The 21,819-nt window shown below is 41.3% G+C and overlaps 1 protein-coding gene across 8 annotated transcripts in view; it reads left to right on the top strand.

Annotated features, from left to right (window-relative positions):
• Positions 1-21,819, top strand: part of CADPS (calcium dependent secretion activator) — a 506,306-nt gene that overhangs the window by 121,909 nt on the left and 362,578 nt on the right. For all 8 annotated transcript variants that reach the window (XM_062200191.1, XM_062200192.1, XM_062200188.1 and 5 more), the window contains 2 exons: positions 2,085-2,198; positions 11,776-12,108. In XM_062200191.1, the coding sequence (XP_062056175.1) occupies positions 2,085-2,198; positions 11,776-12,108 (447 nt within the window). The remainder of the gene's footprint in view (positions 1-2,084; positions 2,199-11,775; positions 12,109-21,819) is intronic.

Genomic DNA, 21,819 nt, shown 5'->3' with positions numbered 1-21,819 from the left:
ATGTATAACTTGATGTAGTTATCATTTTTGTGGTGAGAACCTTTAATATCCACTTTGCGTTTTTCAAGAATACAATGTGCCATCATTAACTTAGTCATCAAGCTGTGTAATAAATTAGGAACTCATAATTTTGGGAAAGGCTGCGTATTATATCATTGAAAAGCTATAACTACCCTGAGACAGTGAGGAATTAGAATTAGCAGTGTTTTCCTAGTGAGAAAGCTCAATAAGGAAATAAAGTGTACTTACTTAAACCCAGCCCTGTTCCAGAAAGACTTTTAACTTTCTAGTCAAGCTGAATACAGGTGACTTGTCCAGGATGGCACAGTGGCATGAAAGCAAAAAAGTAATTACAGAAATGTAAGAAGAAAAAGTCATCTTTTTGACTTTTTCTATCAGAACAGTAGTTCACAAATACAGTGTTTCATTATCAGCAATGAAAAGAAACTGTTTATGAAAGGCTCAATTTCTTTAACTTTTTAGGGAGCAGAATTTTACCTGACTTCTTATATGACAATGTCCGAAAAGTTCATGAGAAGATGGATATGTTTACTACTCTGGGCGTTACACAACGTGCTCCTGTGTATCAAACGTGGCACCAAATAAATGCACAATTTTTACATGTTGGTGAAACATAAAAATTATTGAAAAAAGTATGTACTTTTTTAAAATTTATACTAAAAAGCTGTATAAGTTTCAAGACATTGTGTACAAAAATATTTCTTTATCTTCATTTTTCACAAAATTCTTGAAGTAACCATGTATAAATTTTTAAAAATTTTTATATAATTTTTAAATATAAATCAGAACTACTGAATGCAAGTCTGACAGTATCTTTTGTATACTTCATGCATTCATTCATTTAGGAAGCTCTTAAGTGAATGCCTACTTAGCAAGGTATTTCAAACTACTTTTTTTTTTTTTTTTGGACAGGCATAGTTAGTGAGAGAGACAGAGAGAAAAGTCTTCCTTTTCCGTTGGTTCACCCCCAAAATGGCCACTATGGCCAGCGCGCTGAGCCGATCCGAAGCCAGGAACTTCCTCCTGGTCTCCCATGCAGGTGCAGGGCCCAAGCACTTGGGCCATCCTCCATTGCCTTCCCGGGCCACAGCAGAGAGCTGGCCTGGAAGAGGAGCAACCGGGACAGAATCCAGCGCCCCAACAGGGACTAGAACCTGGGGTGCCGGCACTGCAGGTGAAGGATTAGCCAAGTGAGCCACGGTGCCAGCAGTCAAACTACTTTAAAGACCAGTGCAATAGTTTGTTTGCTGTCAGATGTTTAACAATCATCTCTTTATTTTTAAAATGTATTGTTTTTTTTTTAATTGAAAAGCAGAGAGAGAGGGAAAGATCTTCTATCCACTGATTTATTCCCCAAATGCTAAAATGCCCATAACAGCCAGCACTGGACCAAGCCAAAGCCTGGAACCCAATCCAGGTCTCCTGTGTGGGTGGTAGGGACCCAAATACTTGAAACATGACCAGCTGATTACCAGGGTGCGCATTAGCAGGAAGCTGGAATTGGAAGTGGAGGGAAAACTCGAACCCAGGCATTCCAACATGGAACGTCAGCATATGAAGAGTTGCCATAATAGCTGCTCCAGAGGCCTGCCCCTGTGGCCACACACAGAACCTGTTTTGTAGTTTTGTAGCAGTTCTCAGTGATCTCCAAACAGTCCTGCATCGGCTTGTATCAGTTGACTTGCCAGTGAGACATCACTGCATGTGTATTTGGGGAGAAATGTGTGGCAGCACCTGTTAAATGTGATGTCCATCACACAAAAATCACAGATCTAACTAGCCTCTAATGCACTGATAAAAGCAAAATGTGGTCCCATCATCAGGAGGCAATGCATTTGAGTATTAAAAATGTACAACCTTTGTTTTTAATTCAGTTTAGCTGTAAGTCACATGATTTTTAAATACTGCATGATTTGAACACTGGCTCACAAAAGTTCCTGCTCTCACAAATCTGTACCAGCCAACTCCAGCACATCCCTGAGCCTGGAATTTGCAGCACCAAGACATCCTGACTGTGGTCTAGAACAAGGCCTCACTTTCCCCTCTCTCTCTCTTCCATGCAGATCAGCAAACAGCAGCTGCAGACCGTCAAAGACCGGTTTCAGGCTTTCCTGAATGGGGAAACGCAGATTGTGGCTGACGAAGCCTTCATGAACGCCGTCCAGAGTTACTACGAGGTAAGAATCATCACGCGTGAGCAGGCCAGGACTGCCCCAGCTCAGTGCTGGTATTCTGAGCTATTGGTCGGTGGGGACAACAGCATTAGATTGTATAGGACTATCCCTCCTAAGACTTGGTTCCAGTGTTGAGGAATGACTTCATATTGCAATGGGGAAAACTCAAAACACTTGGCTTCCAGCTGATTCTTAGAGTAGGCAATCTGTTGAGTGTTTTTCATAAAATGTGTGTACCTTAAGAGTTAGATCCTGTTCATATTCCCATTTTTGCTGCTGCAGAGGCGAATGCTCAGAGATTAATTGGTCAAGGTCACATAGATGTTAAATGTCACAAGTTAAGACCTGAGTTATAGCCACCTCTAAGGGATGTGAGTGCTTCCCAACAAAGGTGGTCTCACTAGCTTACTTATTCTATAAAAATGCTGCTGTAGATTCTTTTATGGAGGTTACAGCTCTCTCCAAATTGAGTATTCACCTTCTGCAAAGGAAAGAGCAGGTCCTGAGAACATGTCATCAATAGTTTCAAGTCATAGGTAGAACTTGGTGGTTTATTTGTCAGTAAACTAGATTTGGAATTCCATGAGTACGTGTAGGTTCTTCAGCATCCTTTCTCAGTGTGTCTATTGTCTCTTGTTTGTGCAGCATTCATGAAGTAGACATATCTTCCTCTGCAGTGTTTTCTTTTTCAATTTTACTTATTATTTGAAGGGCAATGTTACAGAGAGGGGGAGAGACAGAGACCTTTCATCTCTTGGTTCACACCTCACATGGCCACAAAGGCCAGAGCTGGGCCAGGCCAAAGCCCACATGAGTGCTGAGGCCCAAAGACCTGGGCCATCTTCTGCTGTTTTGCCAGGCACATGAGCAGGGATCTCGATTGAAAGCAGAGCAGTCAGGAGGACTCAAGCTAACACCTGCATGGGATGCCAGCATTGCAGGCCACTGCTTAACCTGATACACCACAGCGCCTGCTCCCTTCAGGAATGATTATCTGTTCTTTGAAAAAAACTATATTAATCCATTTTCTTGAAGGGGGGGATAAATATTGTCTGTATTTGGAATCCAGATGTTTGATCCATTGTCAAGGCTGGATTAAAGCCCCTACAAAGCAGTTCCTGAGCACTGGAATCTCATCCATCCTGCTATATGCAATCTGAAGTACTGAGGCTCAGCTCTGAAGGGAGGGAATCCAGCACAGTTGGATTTCCTGCCATGGGAATTCTTCACCCATTGTCTTTGCTCCTTCATTCATTTCTTTAATTATTCAGCAGCAAATGATTTCAAAACAAGCATGTTGGTCTTTCTGCTTAGCTGGTACTCAAGCAGCTTCAGAAAGCTTGTGGAAAACTGGAACTAAAAAAATGTTGATTTTGTTGCAAAGAAATTTGAAATGCATGCAATTGTTCATAATACACATTTTCCTTGGATTTTTTTTTTTTTTGAGACCCCTTTGTACTTGGTCTGCACCTTGGGCTCTCCAGCCCACCATAGAGCTTTGAATATGTTAATTGTAGCCTTTGTGCAGAGGTGGTGACTAAGTAACATAGTCATTCCTGTTTGCAAAAGTAATTGACTCCTCTTTTATCATGGGGACAGTGGAACAAAATGTTAATGAAAATTTTTTGCTTTGCCATTTGGCATTTTATAGTAAAGAGCCTTTGTGACATTTGTTGGTCCAACCATAGATTCACTGTTTTGAAGAAAATATTTTTGTAGGTATGTATGAATTTATTTTTTAAAGATTTTATTTATTTGAAAGTCAAGAGTTACACAGAGACAGGAGAGGCAGAGAGAAAGAGAGATCTTCCATCTACTTGTTCACTCCTTAAATTGCCACAATGGCCAGAGCTGGGCTGATCTGAAGCCAGAAGCCAGGAGCTTCTTCTGGTTCTCCCATGTGGGTGCAGGGGCCCAAGGACCTGGGCCATCTTCTACTGCTTTCCCAGGCCATAGCAGAGAGCTGGATCAGAAGAGGAGCAGCCAAGACTAGAACCGGCATGCTGGTGCTTTAGGTCAGGGCGTTAACCCGCTGCACCACCATGCCGGCCCCATGTATTCATTTATTTATTCATGTATTTGAAAGAGTGACAGAGAGAGGGGGGAGATAGAGAGATCTTTCATTCATTGGTTCATTCCCCAAAAAGGCTGTAAATACCCAGGACTGATTGAGGCCGATGCCAGGAATCCAGAAATTCATCTGGGTCTCCCATGTGGGTGGAAGGGGCCCAAATACTTGTGTCATCTTCTCCTGTTTTCCCAGGCATATTAGCAAGGAGTCAAATCAAAAGCAGAGTAGCCTGGACCCAAACCAGCACTCTGATTAGAAATCCTAGCATCCTAAGTGGCAACTTAACCATGGACGTCACAACATAGGCCCCTTAGACTCCTGTCATACACTATTTTCCCAATGAAATTCCTGATGGATCTGGTTTACTTGTCAAGTTCATTTTCATGGTTGTCCAAATGTAAGCATTTTTAAATTTTGCAAGTAACACCCTTTATTGCCAATGAGCATCACACATGCTGCTTGATCTGATGAAATACAATTTTTCAGTTGAATTCCATGCAGAGGAGAAATGAGATTTGGAATCAAAGTGATACATGGCAGCGAATGACTTGAATATGCTTAACAAAAGATTTTGTTAAGAAGCCGCCTGGGGAATGTGGTTAATATCCCCCATTTTTCAAGTTTTGAAAGCTGGTGGGAGAGTAATGAGAGAACCCTTGTCAGAGCAGGCAGACCCTTCTCAATAGTACTCCATGTTTAGAGTCATTCACCAGAATTTATAAATTCGTAGATTGCAAATCTTAATTAGAAAGCTCATTTGACTAATGATATAAATTAAAAGAAAGTACCATTTCTACCTATTAATTAAATTTGAAAATTGATAGTCATCAATGTGTTAATGAGTGCCTGGGAATTGCCATTCTGTGTGCAGGGATTCTGATATTTGGCTAGTTTATTGGGAAGGAGTTGGTTTTAGTCCAGTGAGGACGCTGAGTGTTTGATGTGAGGGTTTCAATGACCTAGGCAAGAAGCTGTGGTGTGGGTGAGGCACCTGCTGTCTTCATCAGTGCACCTTCAGAACGTCTTAGGTTCACTTTGCCAGGGAAGTCGAATCCTCTGAAGCAAAGACCCTCAATCCAGGAATCAGGACTAATGTTTTCCTGGTGAACCCACCAAGTGAAAGAGATCTCCCTCGCTGTGATGTCAGTCACCTCTCTGTGATGTCAGTCACCTCTCTGATATCATTCAACTTCCATGGAGAAGCCACCGACTCTTCTTTTCCCCTCTGTGTATCCCTGGGAGCCTCTCTGCTGGTCATGACTCATGGCATTACAGGGGACAGACAACTAATTCAAACTGGCTCAAGCCTCGCAAGAAATTTATTTCCTCAAGTAATTTAACATTCCAGGAATGGGATCCATGGCTGGATCCAGAGACTCTGAAGTCTCCAGCAGGATGTTCAATTTCCCCCATACTTCCACTCTGTTCTTCTCTGTTTTGGCTTTGTTTTGGGGCACGTTCTCTCCCTGCAGCAGGCACTATCAGAGGAGAGAGAGAGAAAGAGGGAGAGGGGGAGAAGGGGAGAGGGGGAGAGGGGGAGAGGGAGAGAGAGAGGATGCTAAGAAGCTCAGCAAAGGCCTCAGGATGACTTGGTTGGGCTGACATGGGCCATGTGTCTGTCCTGGAGCCAGCACAGTAGAAGGGAATAGAGGACCAAAGAGTTAAAACCTGGGACTAATGCTACTGTGGTACCTGAGTAGAGGATCAGCCCAGTGGAGCCATTTGCAGTGAAAGTGAAATGATTTCCCAATAAGAAGTTAGGGTGCTTTTTACCAAAGTAAGGGAAATGCAGGTTTGGCAGACAAAACTAAGATATGCTCCTTCTCAATTTTCTCCCTCTCTCTGACACACACATTAGCACTCACACACATACGCATGTTCTACCCCACAACTACTCAGTGGCCTTGAACCAGGAGGATGACAACCCATTCTCAAAGCATTGGTTCCAAGGGGGAAAGCCAGGTGAGGAAGGGGCAGATGGCGGCATGATTCAGAGGATGAGCTCAGTGTCCGACAGGTGGGGTTGAATTCTAGTTCTGTTGCATGCTGGCTGTGGGACCTTGGCTGGGGCTGAACCACCACCCACTGTGCCACAACACTGGCTCCTTTGGTATATGTCTGGGCATTTACCATGCATATACACACATAAAGATACTGGATTTCGGCCGGCGCCGTGGCTTAACAGGCTAATCCTCAGCCTTGCGGCGCCGGCACACCAGGTTCTAGTCCCGGTTGGGGTGCCGGATTCTATCCCGGTTGCCCCTCTTCCAGGCCAGCTCTCTGCTATGGCCTGGGAAGGCAATGGAGGATGGCCCAAGTCCTTGGGCCCTGCACCCGCATGGGAGACCAGGAGAAGCACCTGGCTCCTGGCTTCGGATCAGCGAGATGCGCTTGCCGCAGCGGCCATTGGAGGGTGAACCAACGGCAAAGGAAGACCTTTCTCTGTCTCTGTCTCTCTCTCTCACTGTCCGCTCTGCCTGTCAAAAAAAAAAGATACTGGATTTCTATATTGAGGTAGAAAATCACTACAAGGATGGCCCACTTTTGTTATTTAGTGCAGTTGTCAGTCATCTTCCTACTGCTCCAGAAATCACACGTATGATGCACACTCACACATCCTCACACACCTTGTCACTAGGGTGACCTCGGTCCAGCGCCATGCTCCAGTCCCCCAGCCACGCCTCACCCTTCACATGGGAAGGCTCTTGTTTAACAACGTGTTAAGGAAGAAAAATGTATTTTTAGATCTTTTATTTGTTTAAAAGGCAGAGCATCAGACAGAAGTAAAGAGAATTCCATCTACTGGTTCACTCCCAGCATGCTTTCAACAGCTGAGGCTGGGCCTGGCCAAAGCCAGGAGCCTGGAATTCAATCCAGGTCTTCCACATGGGTAAAGGAACCCAGCTACCTTAGCCATCACCTGCTGCCTCCTATGGTGCACATTAGCAGGAAGCTGGGTCAGAAGCTGTGTGGGGACCTGAACCTAGAACTTCAGTATGGGATGCGTGCATCCCAAGTGGCAGCTCAACCCACTGTGCCACATGCCTGTCCCCCAAAATGTCTTTTTGTTGGCTACATGGTATAAAACAGCAACTCCCTTTTATCACATTCATGCCCTGTAGTAAGCAACATGCCAGTTGGCATGCATAATCACGTTGGATCCTTACCAAGGTCCTACAAGCTAAGATTGTTACGGTCCCGTTTTAAAGGGAAGACAGTGCAGCTCAGGCGGATTAAGTTGTTCCAGTGACAAAGGTTGCAGGCCGTAGAGCTAGGATTTGAACCCAGGTGCTCTGACGTCAGCACACATGCTGATGTGGCTACATACAAAGTGGCTATTCCTTCTGTGATTTTTGTACCATTTGTTATTAGCCATCAGGTTTGTCGGAGTTTCTTTTTCCTCTTATTTTCTCTAGCATCTAGGATTTTTTCTTATGTACTTGGGAACAAGATGCTTTTTCAGAGCGGGAAATTTTCTATCTTGGCTTCTCAGCCTATCAGCAAAACAGGGGACCTGAATCAGCCTCACCCTGTAACATGTGTAGCCACCAGGTACCAAAGGGTTTCAGAAACAACCTTGAGGTGGGTTGGCTGTGGTCATGGTGGGAAGGGTGATGGATGAGGTCAGCTGTTGGATTGACTTTGCCTTTCACAATCCCATATTTGTTGGTTTATCTTCCATCTCTCATTATGACCTGTCTGGAAGTTGGCAAAGAAGAAGAGACGATTTATGGACATGCCTGCATGGAACTGCGCCTGGGGTTGCAGTCTCTTGTGACAGACCCTGAGCAACAAAAACAGAAACAAACAAACAAAAAAATACAGATGGGAACTCCCAGCACAGATGATTTGCCATGGCTGCTGAGGAGATATATAAGCACATAAGCACTTAGTGTCTGGATTCATTATAGAATAAGTCTGGCCCTGGCCTCCATTCCTGTTTTAACAGATGAGACGCCAAGACTAATGATGTGCCTGGAAAATTAGCTTCCTGCTGCCACCTTCTCTCCACATGGCTTTCTTGCCTCCTTTTAGTCCTTCCTCTTTGCTCAAACATTGGCCTCCTTCCTCCGCATTCTTCACATCCCACTCATCTCCCATTCTTCCTGGGGCCTGGGAGTCATAGCTTCCCTCTGGATCAAGCCATCTGCCCAAAGTCTTCTCCATTTGATCCTCATCAAAGGAAGAAGGTTGGATTAATCTCATGTTAGGGTTAGGGTTAGGGAGGTTAAGCGATTTATCTAAGATTATCCATTGCTAGATCAATCAATATTTATTGAATGGCTGCTATGTGGGAAGCAGGTAACATGTCCAGGTTTCATGGGTCACCTAGGCAGGTATGGACACCAGCTGGAGCTAGAATGCCAGCGTCCTATTTCTTACATCTTCTTTTCAGCTCCCATAGATCATTTAGCCTAAGTCACATGGTTTTGAGGCCAGTATATTGTACCTGGGGTTTTTACCTTTGTATCTTTATCCAGGCAGTTTTACCCAGAAGGGTCTCTGCCAGGGCAGTTGGCTTTGTTCTTATCATCCACACATGCACTAGCAAATCCTTGCTGAACTATGTGCCAGACAGCTATGTGCCAGAAACTATCTTAGGCACTAAGAGGAAGTATTAGGAAAAAATACAGATACATCCCTGCGTTCCTGCAATATATAGTCTAGCTGGAGATTCGGATGTTTTCAAAAGGCAGCTTTGGAAGAAAAGAATAAGGCACTGAGAGTTTATAACTGGGGCACACCCCGGCTTTGTGGGACACTGGTGTGGACAGATGTGGATAGAGTGTAGCTCCGTTGTAGATTGAGAATTTCTGATTTTCATGAGAGCTGACAGCAAAGAATTCACCCCTTTGCCTCCCCCCACCATCAACATTGTTTACTTGTCCTCCTACAAGTTCCTTTTCACCTGCCTCCCTGCCTATCTCTGACACTTTCCCATAATAACAACAGAGAATATGAACTTACCTGTGTCCTGTCTCAGCTGAAAACCAACTGTGGCTTCACAGTGCCCTTAAAATGCAGACCAACAGCCCGAATGCCTCCTCCCATGCTCTTGGCCAGCTGGCCTTTCCCACCTACCTCTATCAGTCACTCCACGTCTTATTATTGCCACAGTCTTGTTGGCTTCTCCCAATTTCCTCAGGCCCTCTGGGTCTTTGCATACATTGCTGCTTCTCCTTGAACCACAGTTTCACTTAACTCTCTACCTATCCATCTTTCATGCATGATGTCAATGGTGTTCCCTTTCAGGAGGGCTTCCTTGATCACATAATTGAGTAGATTCCTGGGTATAGGCAAACCTGAATTCCAGTACTTCCATTGACAGCACTTATTCTAGATTGTACTTCTCTTTGTATGTGACTATTAGGATGATGTCTTTTGAATTCCATGAGAACTGAATCTCTGTTTCCCCCGCCATTGTATCCCTGGCCCCTAGCACAGGGTCTTCTACTTTGTATGTATACACATGGGATCATGAAGAAGACTATAAACATTGCAACCAGAAAGGCCATGCCCAAAATCTTGTGGTTTGACTTCCTCAGTACACAGAGCAGCAGTTGGAGAATCAGAAAGGGAAGGAGACTCAACCAAGGTCACAAGGCAAGTTTGTGGCAGAGCTTGCCTGGGATCATGGTTGACAGCTCCTGCCATGATGCTCCATGCCTGTCTAGTCATTCACTCCATCTGCCTCAAAACATTGGTGTTCTCTGAGATTCAGACCCATAGGTTAGGCTAATACGGTGTTAGATGTAGAAATCATCCACATTAGAATTTACTTCTGCTCAGGGAAATTCTTTAGCTCCTTAAAGCTCATGAAGTCTGAGGAGCCATTTGAAACTTTTCTTCTGTAAGTGATTTTCAAATGAACATTAAGGTCTCAACTAAGTAGCAGTTCCCAGCGATAGGGAATAGGCCACAGTCTATGCTATGAACTAGAGCCTCTGATCTCCTTTCCAGATTAGTTCATTAAGTCAACAGCCAATGGAGGACAAGTTTTAAACATCTCTCCACCCCAAGAGCAGCTTGTGGTTGAAGCCCAAGGCAATGAGATGTCCCCGAGGTGCCCAGGCTATGCCATCTCATAGTCAACAAGGGCATCTCCCCAAGTCTGACAGGGGAATGAATGACTACTTTGCCTCTTGAGGGATGTTGATGCATCTTTTGAAGTGTGGCGAGGACCCAGCTCAGAAGTGTCAGATGTTTGATTTCTCTCTATGACTGGGAAGCAGCAGCTTCCCTGCCTTGCCTTGCACTCCAGAACCATGTAGTCTGTGTAAGCTTCCACATGGTAGGCAGTGAAATGGAAGTGATGTATTCTCAATAGCTGGCTTGGTCCCAGGCCTCATGCAGAACAAATAAAACAACCAGGGGTTCTCCTCCTGTTGGAGGAGCCCCTCGGGAAAGGAAGCAATCAGGGTGAAGTGCAAGACTATGCATTTGTAGTGGGACCTTTGAGTTAACAAATGCAAGTCCCATCTGCTTTCTGGAGTCTTAGTTTTCTCCATCTACAAAACAAAGTTAACATACACCTATGTTCATGGTTAATTCACTTTCCAAGTGCCAAGTGCTATACTCAGGATGAAAGGTACTGTGGGAAACAAGGACATAGTTCTTGCCCATGTAGAATTTGTAATTCAGAAAGTGCAAACCCATTTTACTGGATAATTCATAATATCATTATTTGGATTACTTGCTTATTGTTGAGGTTGCAAAATGAGATGCAAACAGTGAATACTATTCAAGTGCTGCATGATAGACATCAGAGCAAGTGTTTTCCATATAATAACAACTCATGTGGTCCTTCACGTAAGTCAGGCACTGCTTGGAGTGCTTTTCGTGTAGTAACTCATCTTACAGTACCCACAGTCTAGGGGCTGTTATGATCCTCATTTATAGGCAGGAACACTGAGGCACACTGAGGATAATTTGACAGGAATCACACAGCTATTAATTGGCAGATAAACAACCCATGTGTCCTGAGCCCAGGGTCTATATTTTCTACCTACTCTCATGAAGTAGCAATCTCATGTAATCCTTGTGGTTACCCAGTTAATACATTAGTCTTTCCTTATCCATGATGTTATTCCCTTATAGCATATAGTTTTCATTGTTCTGTTTGATCAGTTACTGTCATTAAACTGTGACTATGCCTAATTAATTAAACTTCATCATAGATGGGTATGTATTGGAAAAAATATACAGCATGTATAAAATTGGGTAACACCCATGTCTTCATACATCCACCGGAAGTCACGGAACATGTCTCTCACAGATGGTGGGGGGGGAGGGGTAACCGTATGTTGATTATTCTCATTTTACACATCCAGACATAGAAACAGAACATGTAAGTGACTGGTTTGAGTCTGCACAGCAAGAAGAGGTGGCACAGGTGCAATCCATCACACAGGATGTGCCTCTAGTCAACAGGAGAGCTTGACTTAGTACCTGGACCCATGGAACTAATCCTTCCGTGGCTGACTGTGTGTCTTTCCCGTTCATCCACAGGTGTTCCTGAAGAGCGACCGTGTAGCCCGCATGGTCCAGAGTGGGGGCTGCTCTGCCAATGACTCACGGGAGGTCTTTAAGAAGCACATTGAGAAGAGGGTGCGCAGCCTGCCTGAGATTGACGGCCTCAGCAAGGAGACTGTGCTAAGTTCTTGGATGGCCAAATTTGATGCCATCTACCGTGGGGAAGAGGACCCCAGAAAGCAGCAGGCCCGGATGACGGCCAGTGCAGCCTCTGAGCTGATTCTGAGCAAGGAGCAACTCTACGAGATGTTCCAGAACATTCTTGGGATCAAGAAGTTTGAACATCAGCTCTTGTACAACGCCTGTCAGGTAAGGGGTCTGTGACATGATTTTTCTCACCTGTGGGTAAGCAAGTCTGCATTGTGACTTCTGTGGGCCATTTGATTAAAACACACACACACAGTCATATAGAAAGTATATTTTCTTGCTGATTGGTTAAAAGGTTAATATACTCCAGACTAGATTATGTTGATGCTTTTCTTCTGATTTTAAAAGAAATTGAAATATTGTTCATGAACTCTTTAAGTCTCTCTTGGGCCTTGGTATTGAACTCTTTTTATCTAATAGAAAAAGTTGGTTCCCATCCACCAGAAGTGCTAGAAATCAAAATATTAGTATTTTAAAATTTATGGTTCTGCTTTTATAATAGACAAAGTGTGTATTAGTTCATGAGCCTGCTATTCTTCACCTTAGGAGACAGCTGAACCTAACACAGTCATCGACAATAATGATTTTAAATAGACAGCTTGCACAAGCCTGAGTTTAATCGTACTGGTGTCTTAGTCGCCCAGATCGTGTGAATTTCAGCAGGGTCTATAGGAAAGAACTGAGGCTTTATTGGTACTACTCCAAATGGCCTGTGTTTGCTCTGCAGCAAAAGCTTGGGAGGAGAGGGGTCATCTAGCCTGGATCTTGAGTTCCTGCCTGCCTTTACCATTATATTCATTCATTCAACAAAACCCTACGTTACAGACTTTGAAAGTTTTAGTATAACTTGGGAGCTGTTCTTTATGTTATTGGATATAGCCACATCCAAAGCTTCCTTTTATGTGGTTCCATTAAGTCTATTCCATCTATTTTAATAGTATGACTCTACTTGTCATCTTAGTAACTGGTAAGCTAGTTTTTTTTTTTAATTATGAAAACAGCATTATCTAGAAATCTTAGACTTATTTTAACATGTGTCATAAGTTCATGCATTCACTTTTATGTTCATTATTGTTATTTTTTCCCAGAAACCTTTTATTTAAGTTATACAAACTTTATACATTTCATAAATACAATTTTAGGAACATGGTGAATCTTCCCACCCCACCTGCCCTCCTACCCTTCTTCCTCCTCCCTCATCTATTCCCATTCCTATTGTTTACTAACATCTGTTTTCAATTAACTTTATACATATAAGATTAACACTAAACTAAGTAAAGAGTTCAACAAATAGTATGAGAAAAACTGTTCTCAACTGTGGGAACATTTTTTTAATGCAGTTTCTCACCTTATGTTATATAGTATTATATCACCACAGTTGGATTTGCATCACAACCTCGATTATTATTTTCTACTTCCTAATGATTTATTTTCATCTCTTTACTGTCAGTCTCAACTTCCCCACTTAGCCTTAGGGTGGTGGAAAAATTAGCTATGCCAGTTCCTCAATATTCCTAATGTAGGAAATCATTCTTTGACACTTAATAAGTACTCCATAAGTGTTCGTTGACTCCATACACGGATAATGGTGAATTATTTTGACTAGTAGCAATAGATGCAGTCTATTAGTAAATAGGAGTATGTTAAGCATACCACAATATGCTACATACATGACATTCAAAGATATTCTGAAATCTTATTTTCTTCTCAGTCAAATTCAATTCAGAATGCTGATTGCCAGCCCAGAGGGAGAGAGATTTGTTGGAGAAGTCAAGAAGGAGTTTGAAATCTGAGTCCTCGCATAAAGTGAACCTTAATTATCCTTACTTAAAATAGTTCTGCATCCCATGTGGCATTTTTAGAGTGGGGTAGGCAGGTGGCATTAGACTCCTCCACAACCTTCTCCATCACAATACGGTATCATACCTTCAAAGGGAGTGACAGTCATCCACCTTGGTTATAAGCAAGATTCAACATTACAGTTCCTAAGCCTGGATTTTGGTTAGCTTTTTATTACTTTAACCAAAATAGCCTTGAAAAATTCTTGGGAAGGAAGAGGCTTATTTCAGCTTACAGTTTGGCAGCTCACAGCGCATGATCAGGCTGTCTGATTGGTCTGGTGTCTGGAAGCTAACACTGGCAGAGTGTACAGAGGGAAGGTTGCATGGTGAGCCAGCAAGAAGAGAGACACAGGAAGCAGCCTTTTCTACCCTATCTGTCGTCTCACCTTGTAAAGCCATCATTTGATCATGAGGCTCTACCCTACAAGCTAGTCCAATCCGGTCAATTCCCAGAGGCCCCACCTTCAGCTGCCATAATTAGAACAAAGCTCTACCCCAATCCATCAACCATTAGTATTAATCTTTTACTCTTGGATTAGACTTTGAGATTGAAACATGTGCTAGAATTTGAGGAGCCAAATCCTACCCACTTCTTAAGAGCCTGGTATCACAAAATTATTCTAGGGTTTAATTTTTCAATCATAATAGCTTATTGAGCATATTTTCTGTACTTGCTCAGTATCAGCATCATTGCAATAAACCCATTGCTGTGAATAGAGTTGAATTGCAGAACACCTTTCTCTTAAGAAATTAATTAATTTTATTAATTTGATCTTCACCATCTTTTTCATGAGTTAGAATAAAGTAGAATAATATTAAAAAGTAAAATCCTCTTTCCCCTGGGTAGTAGTTGTTCCCATAACCTAAAGAGAATTGGAAGAAAGAAAGGAAAGTACTTCTTGGGACAAAGATATTTAAGTCATTTAGTATTTAATCTCCTAACTCAATCCAGTTATTCCTCCAGGGTTTCATATCATCAGCAATTAAGGGAAAGGATATATAAAAGTAATTTCACAAAAGAAAAAAATTCAAGTGAAAATATGTAATTTGAGAGTAAATAAAGTGTGATTTTCTTAATTGTATAAATATGTAAATATGCAAGTCTGAATTTTCTTCACTAATCTATGACTGTGTTGGTAATTGATAGAAATATTTTAAGAGAAGAAAGTTAACACTGGTGATGAAGATATATCACAAATTTTGTAGAAATGTATATTCTCATACCCTGCTGTTGGAATAGTTTTTATTATAATTTTTCTGTCATTTGTTAACTTGCTGCAAAACATTTTTATAATGGGCAAACCATTTGAACTAGCTGCTCCTCTTCTAAAATTTGTTCTACATAAATGCTCAGTATTTATTCAAGAGTCTTAATTCCAGAGATGTTCATTGCAGCCTTTAATATGCAGTGAACAACTGGAACCAGGAATTTATTAATCAGATTTTGACTTAACAACATGACAGAATAATCTTCATCCTACCAAAGAGGTGTTGAAGAGAAAAGCCTACTGCTTTGTGGGAAAATGTACACTAGTTTTGCTAAGTGGAAAATCTGGCTATGAAACAGAAAATATGAGTACAGCTCTATTTTTGGGGGGAGAAGGGTATAAAAAGACCCCACAAAATTTTAACTGTGCTTTTCTTTAAGGGGTAGCTGTATGGTTGATTTTTATGGTTTTCATCGATGTTTTTCTGTGTCTCCAAATTTTCTGCCTTGAGTATATAGTTATGTTATAAATAGGAACAAATATCAGAAATCTCAATGATGAAATAGTAGAAACAGTGAAATAACAAAAATTTATCTTCTGAATGGTTTTCTAGACTTCAGCCATGAACATGCCACTTTTATGACTTTTACCATTTCTGAGTACCACCTGCATGATTATGTCTAATATTTTTATTAAAACAACTCTTTACTCAACTTTTTAATGCCATCATATCTTCACAAGTAAAATTGTATGAAATCACAGCTAGGATGTACTAGTGTTGCTTTATTTTTTTTAAACTTTTATTTAGTAAATATAAATTTCCAAAGTACAGTTTATGGATTACAATGGCATCCCCCCCCATAACTTCCCTCCCACCCGCACCCCTCCCATCTCCCGCTCCCTCTCCCATTCCATTCACATCAAGATTCATTTTTAATTATCTTTATATACAGAAGATTGATTTAGTATATATTAAGTAAAGATTTCATCATTTGCACCCACACAGAACATAAAGTGTAAAGTACTGTTTCAGTAATAGTTATAGCATTAATTCACATTGGACAACACATTAAGGACAGAGATCCCACAGGAGGAGTAAGTACACAGTAACTCCTGTTGTTGACTTAACAATTTGTCACTCTTGTTTATGGCATCAGTAATCTCCCTAGACTCTAGTCATGAGTTGCCAAAGCTATGGAAGCCTTTTGAGTTCGCCAACTCCAATTTTAGTAAGACAAGGTCATAGTCAAAGTGGAGGTTCACTTCTCCCTTCAGAGAAAAGTTACCTCCTTCTTTGATGGCCAGTTCTTTCTACTGGGATCTCACTACCAGAGATCTTTCATTAGGGTTTTTTTTTTTTTTTTTTTTTTTTTGGCCAGAGTGTCTTGGCTTTCCATGCCTAAAATACTCTCATGGGCTCTTCAGCCAGGTCTGAATGCCTTAAGGGCTGATTCTGAGGCCAGAGTGCTGTTTAGGACATCTGCCATTCTATGAGTCTGCTGTGTATCCCGCTTCCCATGTTGGATCATTCTCTCCCTTTTTTATTCTATCAGTTAGTATTAGCAGACACTAGTCTTGTTTGTGTGATCCCTTTGACTCTTAGACCTATCAGTATGACCAATTGTGAACTGAAATGGATCACTTGGACTAGTGAGTTGGCATTGGTTCATGCCACCTTAATAGGATTGAATTGGAATCCCCTGGCATGTTTCTAACTCCACCATTTGGGGCAAGTCCGATTGAGCATGTCCCAAATTGTACATCTCCTCCCTCTCTTATTCCCACTCTTATATTTAACAAGGATCACTTTTCAGCTAAATTTAAACACCTAAGAATAATTGTGTGTTAATTACAGAGTTCAACCAATAGTATTAACTAAAACAAAAAAAAATACTAAAAGGGATAAAGTATTACATTGTACATCAACAGTCAGAACAAGGGCTGATCAAGTCACTGTTTCTCATAGTGTCCATTTCACTTCAACAGGTTTCCCCTTTGGTGCTCGGTTAGTTGTCACCGATCAGGGAGAACATATGATATTTGTCCCTTTGGGACTGGCTTAATTCACTGAGCATAATGTTTTCCAGATTCCTCCATTTTGTTGCCAATGACCAGATTTCATTGTTTTTGACTGCTGTATAGTATGCTATAGAATACATGTCCCATAATTTCTTTATCTAGTCTACTGTTGATGGGCATTTAGGTTGATTCCAGGTCTTATCTATTGTGAATTAAGCTGCAATAAACATTAAGGTGCAGACAGCTTTTTTGTTTGCCAATTTAATTTGCTTTGGGTAAATTCCAAGGAGTGGGATGGCTGGGTTGTATGGTAGGGTTATATTCAGGTTTCTGAGGAATCTTCAGACTGATTCCATAGTGGCTTAACCAGTTTGCATTCCCACCAACAGTGGATTAGTGTCCCTTTTTCCCCACATCCTTTCCAGCGTCTGTTGTTGGTAGATTTCTGAATGTGAACCATTCTAACCGGGGTGGGTAAAACCTCATTGTGGTTTTGATTTGCATTTCCCTGATTGCTAGTGATCTTGAACATTGTTTCATGTGTCTGTTGGCCATTTGGATTTCCTCTTTTGAAAAATGTCTATTGAGATCCTTGGCCCACCTCTTAAGTGGGTTGTTTGTTTTGATGTTGTGGAGTTTCTTGATCTCTTTGTAGATTCTGGTTATTAAACCTTTATCAGTCGCATAGTTTGCAAATATTTTTTCCCATTCTGTCGGTTGCCTCTTCACTTTCCTGACTGTTTCTTTTGAAGTACAGAAACTTCTCAATCTGATGCAATCCCAAATGTTAATTTTTGCTTTGACTGCCTGTGCTTCTGGGGTCTTTGCCTGTGCCTATGTCTTGCAGGGTTTCTCCAATGCTCTCTAATAATTTGATGGTTTTGGGTCATAGATTTAAGTCTTTAATCCATGTTGAGTGAATTTTTGTGTAAGGTGAAAGGTAGGGTTCTTGCTTCATGGTTCTGCACATGGAAATCCAATTTTCCCAGCACCATTTATTGAATAGACTGTCCTTATTCCAGGAATTGGTTTTGGATCCTTGATCAAATATAAGTTGGCTGTAGATGTTTGGATTGATTTCTGATTATCTCAATAGATGCAGAGAAAGCATTTGATAAAATACAACACCCTTTCATGATGAAAACTAAGCAAACTGGGTATGGAAGGAACATCCCTCAATACAATCAAAGCAATTTATGAAAAACCCAGCATCCTATTGAATGGGGAAAAGTTGGAAGCATTTCCACTGAGATCTGGTACCAGACAGGGATGCCCACTCTCACCACTGCTATTCAATATAGTTCTGGAGGTTTTAGCCAGAGCTATTAGGCAAGAAAAAGAAATTAAAGGGATAGAAATTGGGAAGGAAGAACTCAAACTATCCCTCTTTGCAGACGATTTGATTCTTTATTTAGGGGACCCAAAGAACTCTACTTAGAGACTACTGGAACTCATAGAAGAGTTTGGCAAAGTAGCAGGATATAAAATCAATGCACAAAAATCAACAGCCTTTGTATATTGTATACACAGGCAATGCCATGGCTGAGGAAGAACTTCTAAGATCAATCCCATTCACAATAGCTACAAAAACAATCATATACCTTGGAATAAACTTAACCAAGGACGTTAAAGATCTCTACGATGAGAATTACAAAACCTTAAAGAAAGAAATAGAAGAGGATACCAAAAAATGGAAAAATCTTCCATGCTCATGGATTGGAAGAATCAATAATGTCAAAATGTCCATTCTCCCAAAAGCAATTTACAGATTCAATGCAATACCAACCAAAATACCGAAGACATTCTTCTCAGATCTAGAAAAAATGATGCTGAAATTCATATGGAGACACAGGAGACCTCGAATAGCTAAAGCAATCTTGTACAACAAAAGCAAAGCCGGAGGCATCACAATACCAGATTTCAGGACATACTATAGGGCAGTAGCTATCAAAACAGCATGGTACTGGTACAGAAACAGATGCATAGACCAATGGAACAGAATAGAAACCCCAGAAATCAATTATTTTTAAAATACATAGTCATGTGAAACATAAACATTGCCACAGGAACTCTTCAGCCCTTGGCCTTCTTATACCATTGCACACCACCATGAATGTGTGCAATGCAGTCTATAGGCAAGTAGTTTGCTGACACAGGTTGATGGGACACAGCTCTCTGATGCTGCTCCCCAAGATAGCCCAAGACTGGTCAGAGCAGCTTTCACAGGAGTATGCAGAGCCAGCAGCAGAGTAGAGATAACAATTTACATATACACTTTCCTCTCTTGACTTCGTTCACCAGCAGGATGTGCCTGGACAGGCAGGAGAAATACTGCACCTCTCACAGTCACGCATTCAGGTGCCAGAAATTATAGATTTACTTACTTCTTCTCAAACTACTGTCAGGTCTGCAAATCTCCATCAACTCACAGGAGCAAGGATATGGGACTGAAATCATAATACTTTCATCTTTAATCTACCTAAATTGTTTCTTGTCTGGCTTTGGATTTTTTGGGCCCTCTTTTCCTTACTAGTCAAAGAAATTTCTAGGTGCATCCAGAAATGTGGATCATGTTTTCCTGTTAGAAATATCACATTCTAGGAAAAGTGGTAATGTAATTCCTGGTACTGTTTTCTGAAAATTCACAGGCTCCCTAATAGATTATGCCAGCACCTGCCATTTTATTTCAAATGAGAATAGGCATTTTCCAAAGAGCTATAATATCCATTACATATCACTTGTCTTTTGTAACAGGAACTGTGTCCATCAAAATATAAAAAGGAAGCAAGAAAGTTTGACTAATATCTTTATATTTGCACATGGAGTCTTTAAAATTTATTTTGTTTATTTAAGAATGTATGGGTCAGGCTGATAGAAAAAAGATTGTTTGTATTCATGTGATCTCCTTTGTAAAAATATTGGAAACTTTTTGTATGAAATCAGTATTGTTATTATTTTTCAGAGACCTTTAAGAGAAAGCATTCTAATATATATCTGTTTGTGAAGTTTGAGCTGCATTCCAAAACTAACTTTAAAAAAGTAAGGCAATTTCTTTGAGGATGGATTACATCATCTGAGAAATAAGACTAGGACATTTCTGTGTTCCATCTTCATGAAATGTAAAGATGATGATGATGATAATGATAATGATGTACAATCATCCCTTGGTATCCTTCAGGAGACTGGTTCCAGGACACTCCATCCCTCCTTGAATATCACAATCAGCAGGTACTCAGATCCCTTATATAAAGTGACATATTTGCAGATAACCTGCAGAAATCCTCCTGTATGCATTAAATCATCTTTATATTATGTAGAATACCTAATACAATGTAGTACTATATAAATGGTAGTTGTATTCTCTGGGAAATGACATGAAAAAAAAGTTTTTACCAGGAGTCTCAAAAAAGTGGAAAATGAATATTGTGAATAAGGCATGCATGAATTTCAAAATTTTTTTCACCAAAATAACTTACCTCTTAATTCCATTTCTATGAACTTTATGAGTTAGTATCACCCATGTTCAGCCTGGACAGAATTCTTTTCCAATATTTTCAGTTGAAGGTTGAATCCTCAGGTGTGGGATCTATAGGTAGAAAGCTGACTGTATTTAAAAATGTTTTTAAGATGCACCATCTCAGGGCTGGTATTGTGGCACAATGGGTTAAGCTGCTGCCTGCCATGCCAGCATCCCCTATTCGAGTTCCCATTTGAATCCTGTTTGCTTCTGACCCAGCTCTTTGTCAGTGGTGCCTCAGAAGGTAGTAGATGATGTCCCAAGTGCTTGGATCTCTGCCACTCAAGTAGGATACCTGGATGGAGTTCTTGGCTCCTGGCTTCCGTGTGATCCAGACCTGGATGTTGTAGCCATTTGGAGAGTGAACCAGTAAGTGGAAGACTCTCTCTGTGTTGGGGTGTGTGTGTGTGTGTGTGTGTGTTTTAAATCAGTAAATAAATCATTTTCTAAGACATACATTCTGTTTGCTCTCAATTTGCTCTCAATTTGATGCCCATTGAGTCAAGTGTCTACTCCATCCTACACATCTGGTTAAGTATAAGCCTATCCTTAATTGTTTCCAATTAAAATTGTGTGGACATTTTCCCCTTAAAAAACAACTCATAGAGGCATAGAGGGTAAAGCTACCTATAGGGATGCAAGTTTATGTTCTGTCTGCTCCCCTTCTGCAGTGAAAGGCGGCCCATGTGATTGTGTCCCTGCACTTCTCTTGGGAGACTCAGATGATGTTCCTGGTTCATAGCTTTGGTGTGGTCCAGTGCTAGCCATTGTGGCCATCTGAGAAGTGGACCAGCACATGGAAGATCTCTGTCTCTCCCTCTCTCTCTCTGTAACTTGGACTTGCAAAATAAATAAGCCTAAAAAAAAAAAAAAGTTGGAGGTACATATTGAAAAAGGCAAATCTAAATCTTTGTATTTTTAAAATTTTTATTTATTTGAAAGGTAAAAAGACAAAGATGGAAGGGGTAGAGGAAGGGGTATGAAGAGAGAGAGGGAGAGTGAAATGTTCCATCTGCTGCCTCACTCCCCAAATGCCACAACAGCCAGCACTGGGTCATGCCAGGAGTGCAGCACTCAATCCAGGATCCAGGGCTCCCAAGTAGGTGACAGAGACACAAATACCTGAACCATCACCTCCTGCTTTTCCAGGGTGTGCTTTGTCAGGAAGCTGGTGTCAGGAGGAGAGCCAGAATGCAAGGAAACCCAGGCATTCCAATGTGTGGTACAGGCATCCCAAGTGATGTCTTAACCCTTGGGCCAAATGCCCACCTCTACATCTTCACATATT

This window comes from Lepus europaeus, chromosome 9 (assembly GCF_033115175.1).
Source record: "Lepus europaeus isolate LE1 chromosome 9, mLepTim1.pri, whole genome shotgun sequence".
NCBI lineage: Eukaryota > Metazoa > Chordata > Mammalia > Lagomorpha > Leporidae > Lepus > Lepus europaeus.
Note: the sequence above shows the minus strand (reverse complement) of the source record. Positions and strands in the feature narration are given on the sequence as shown.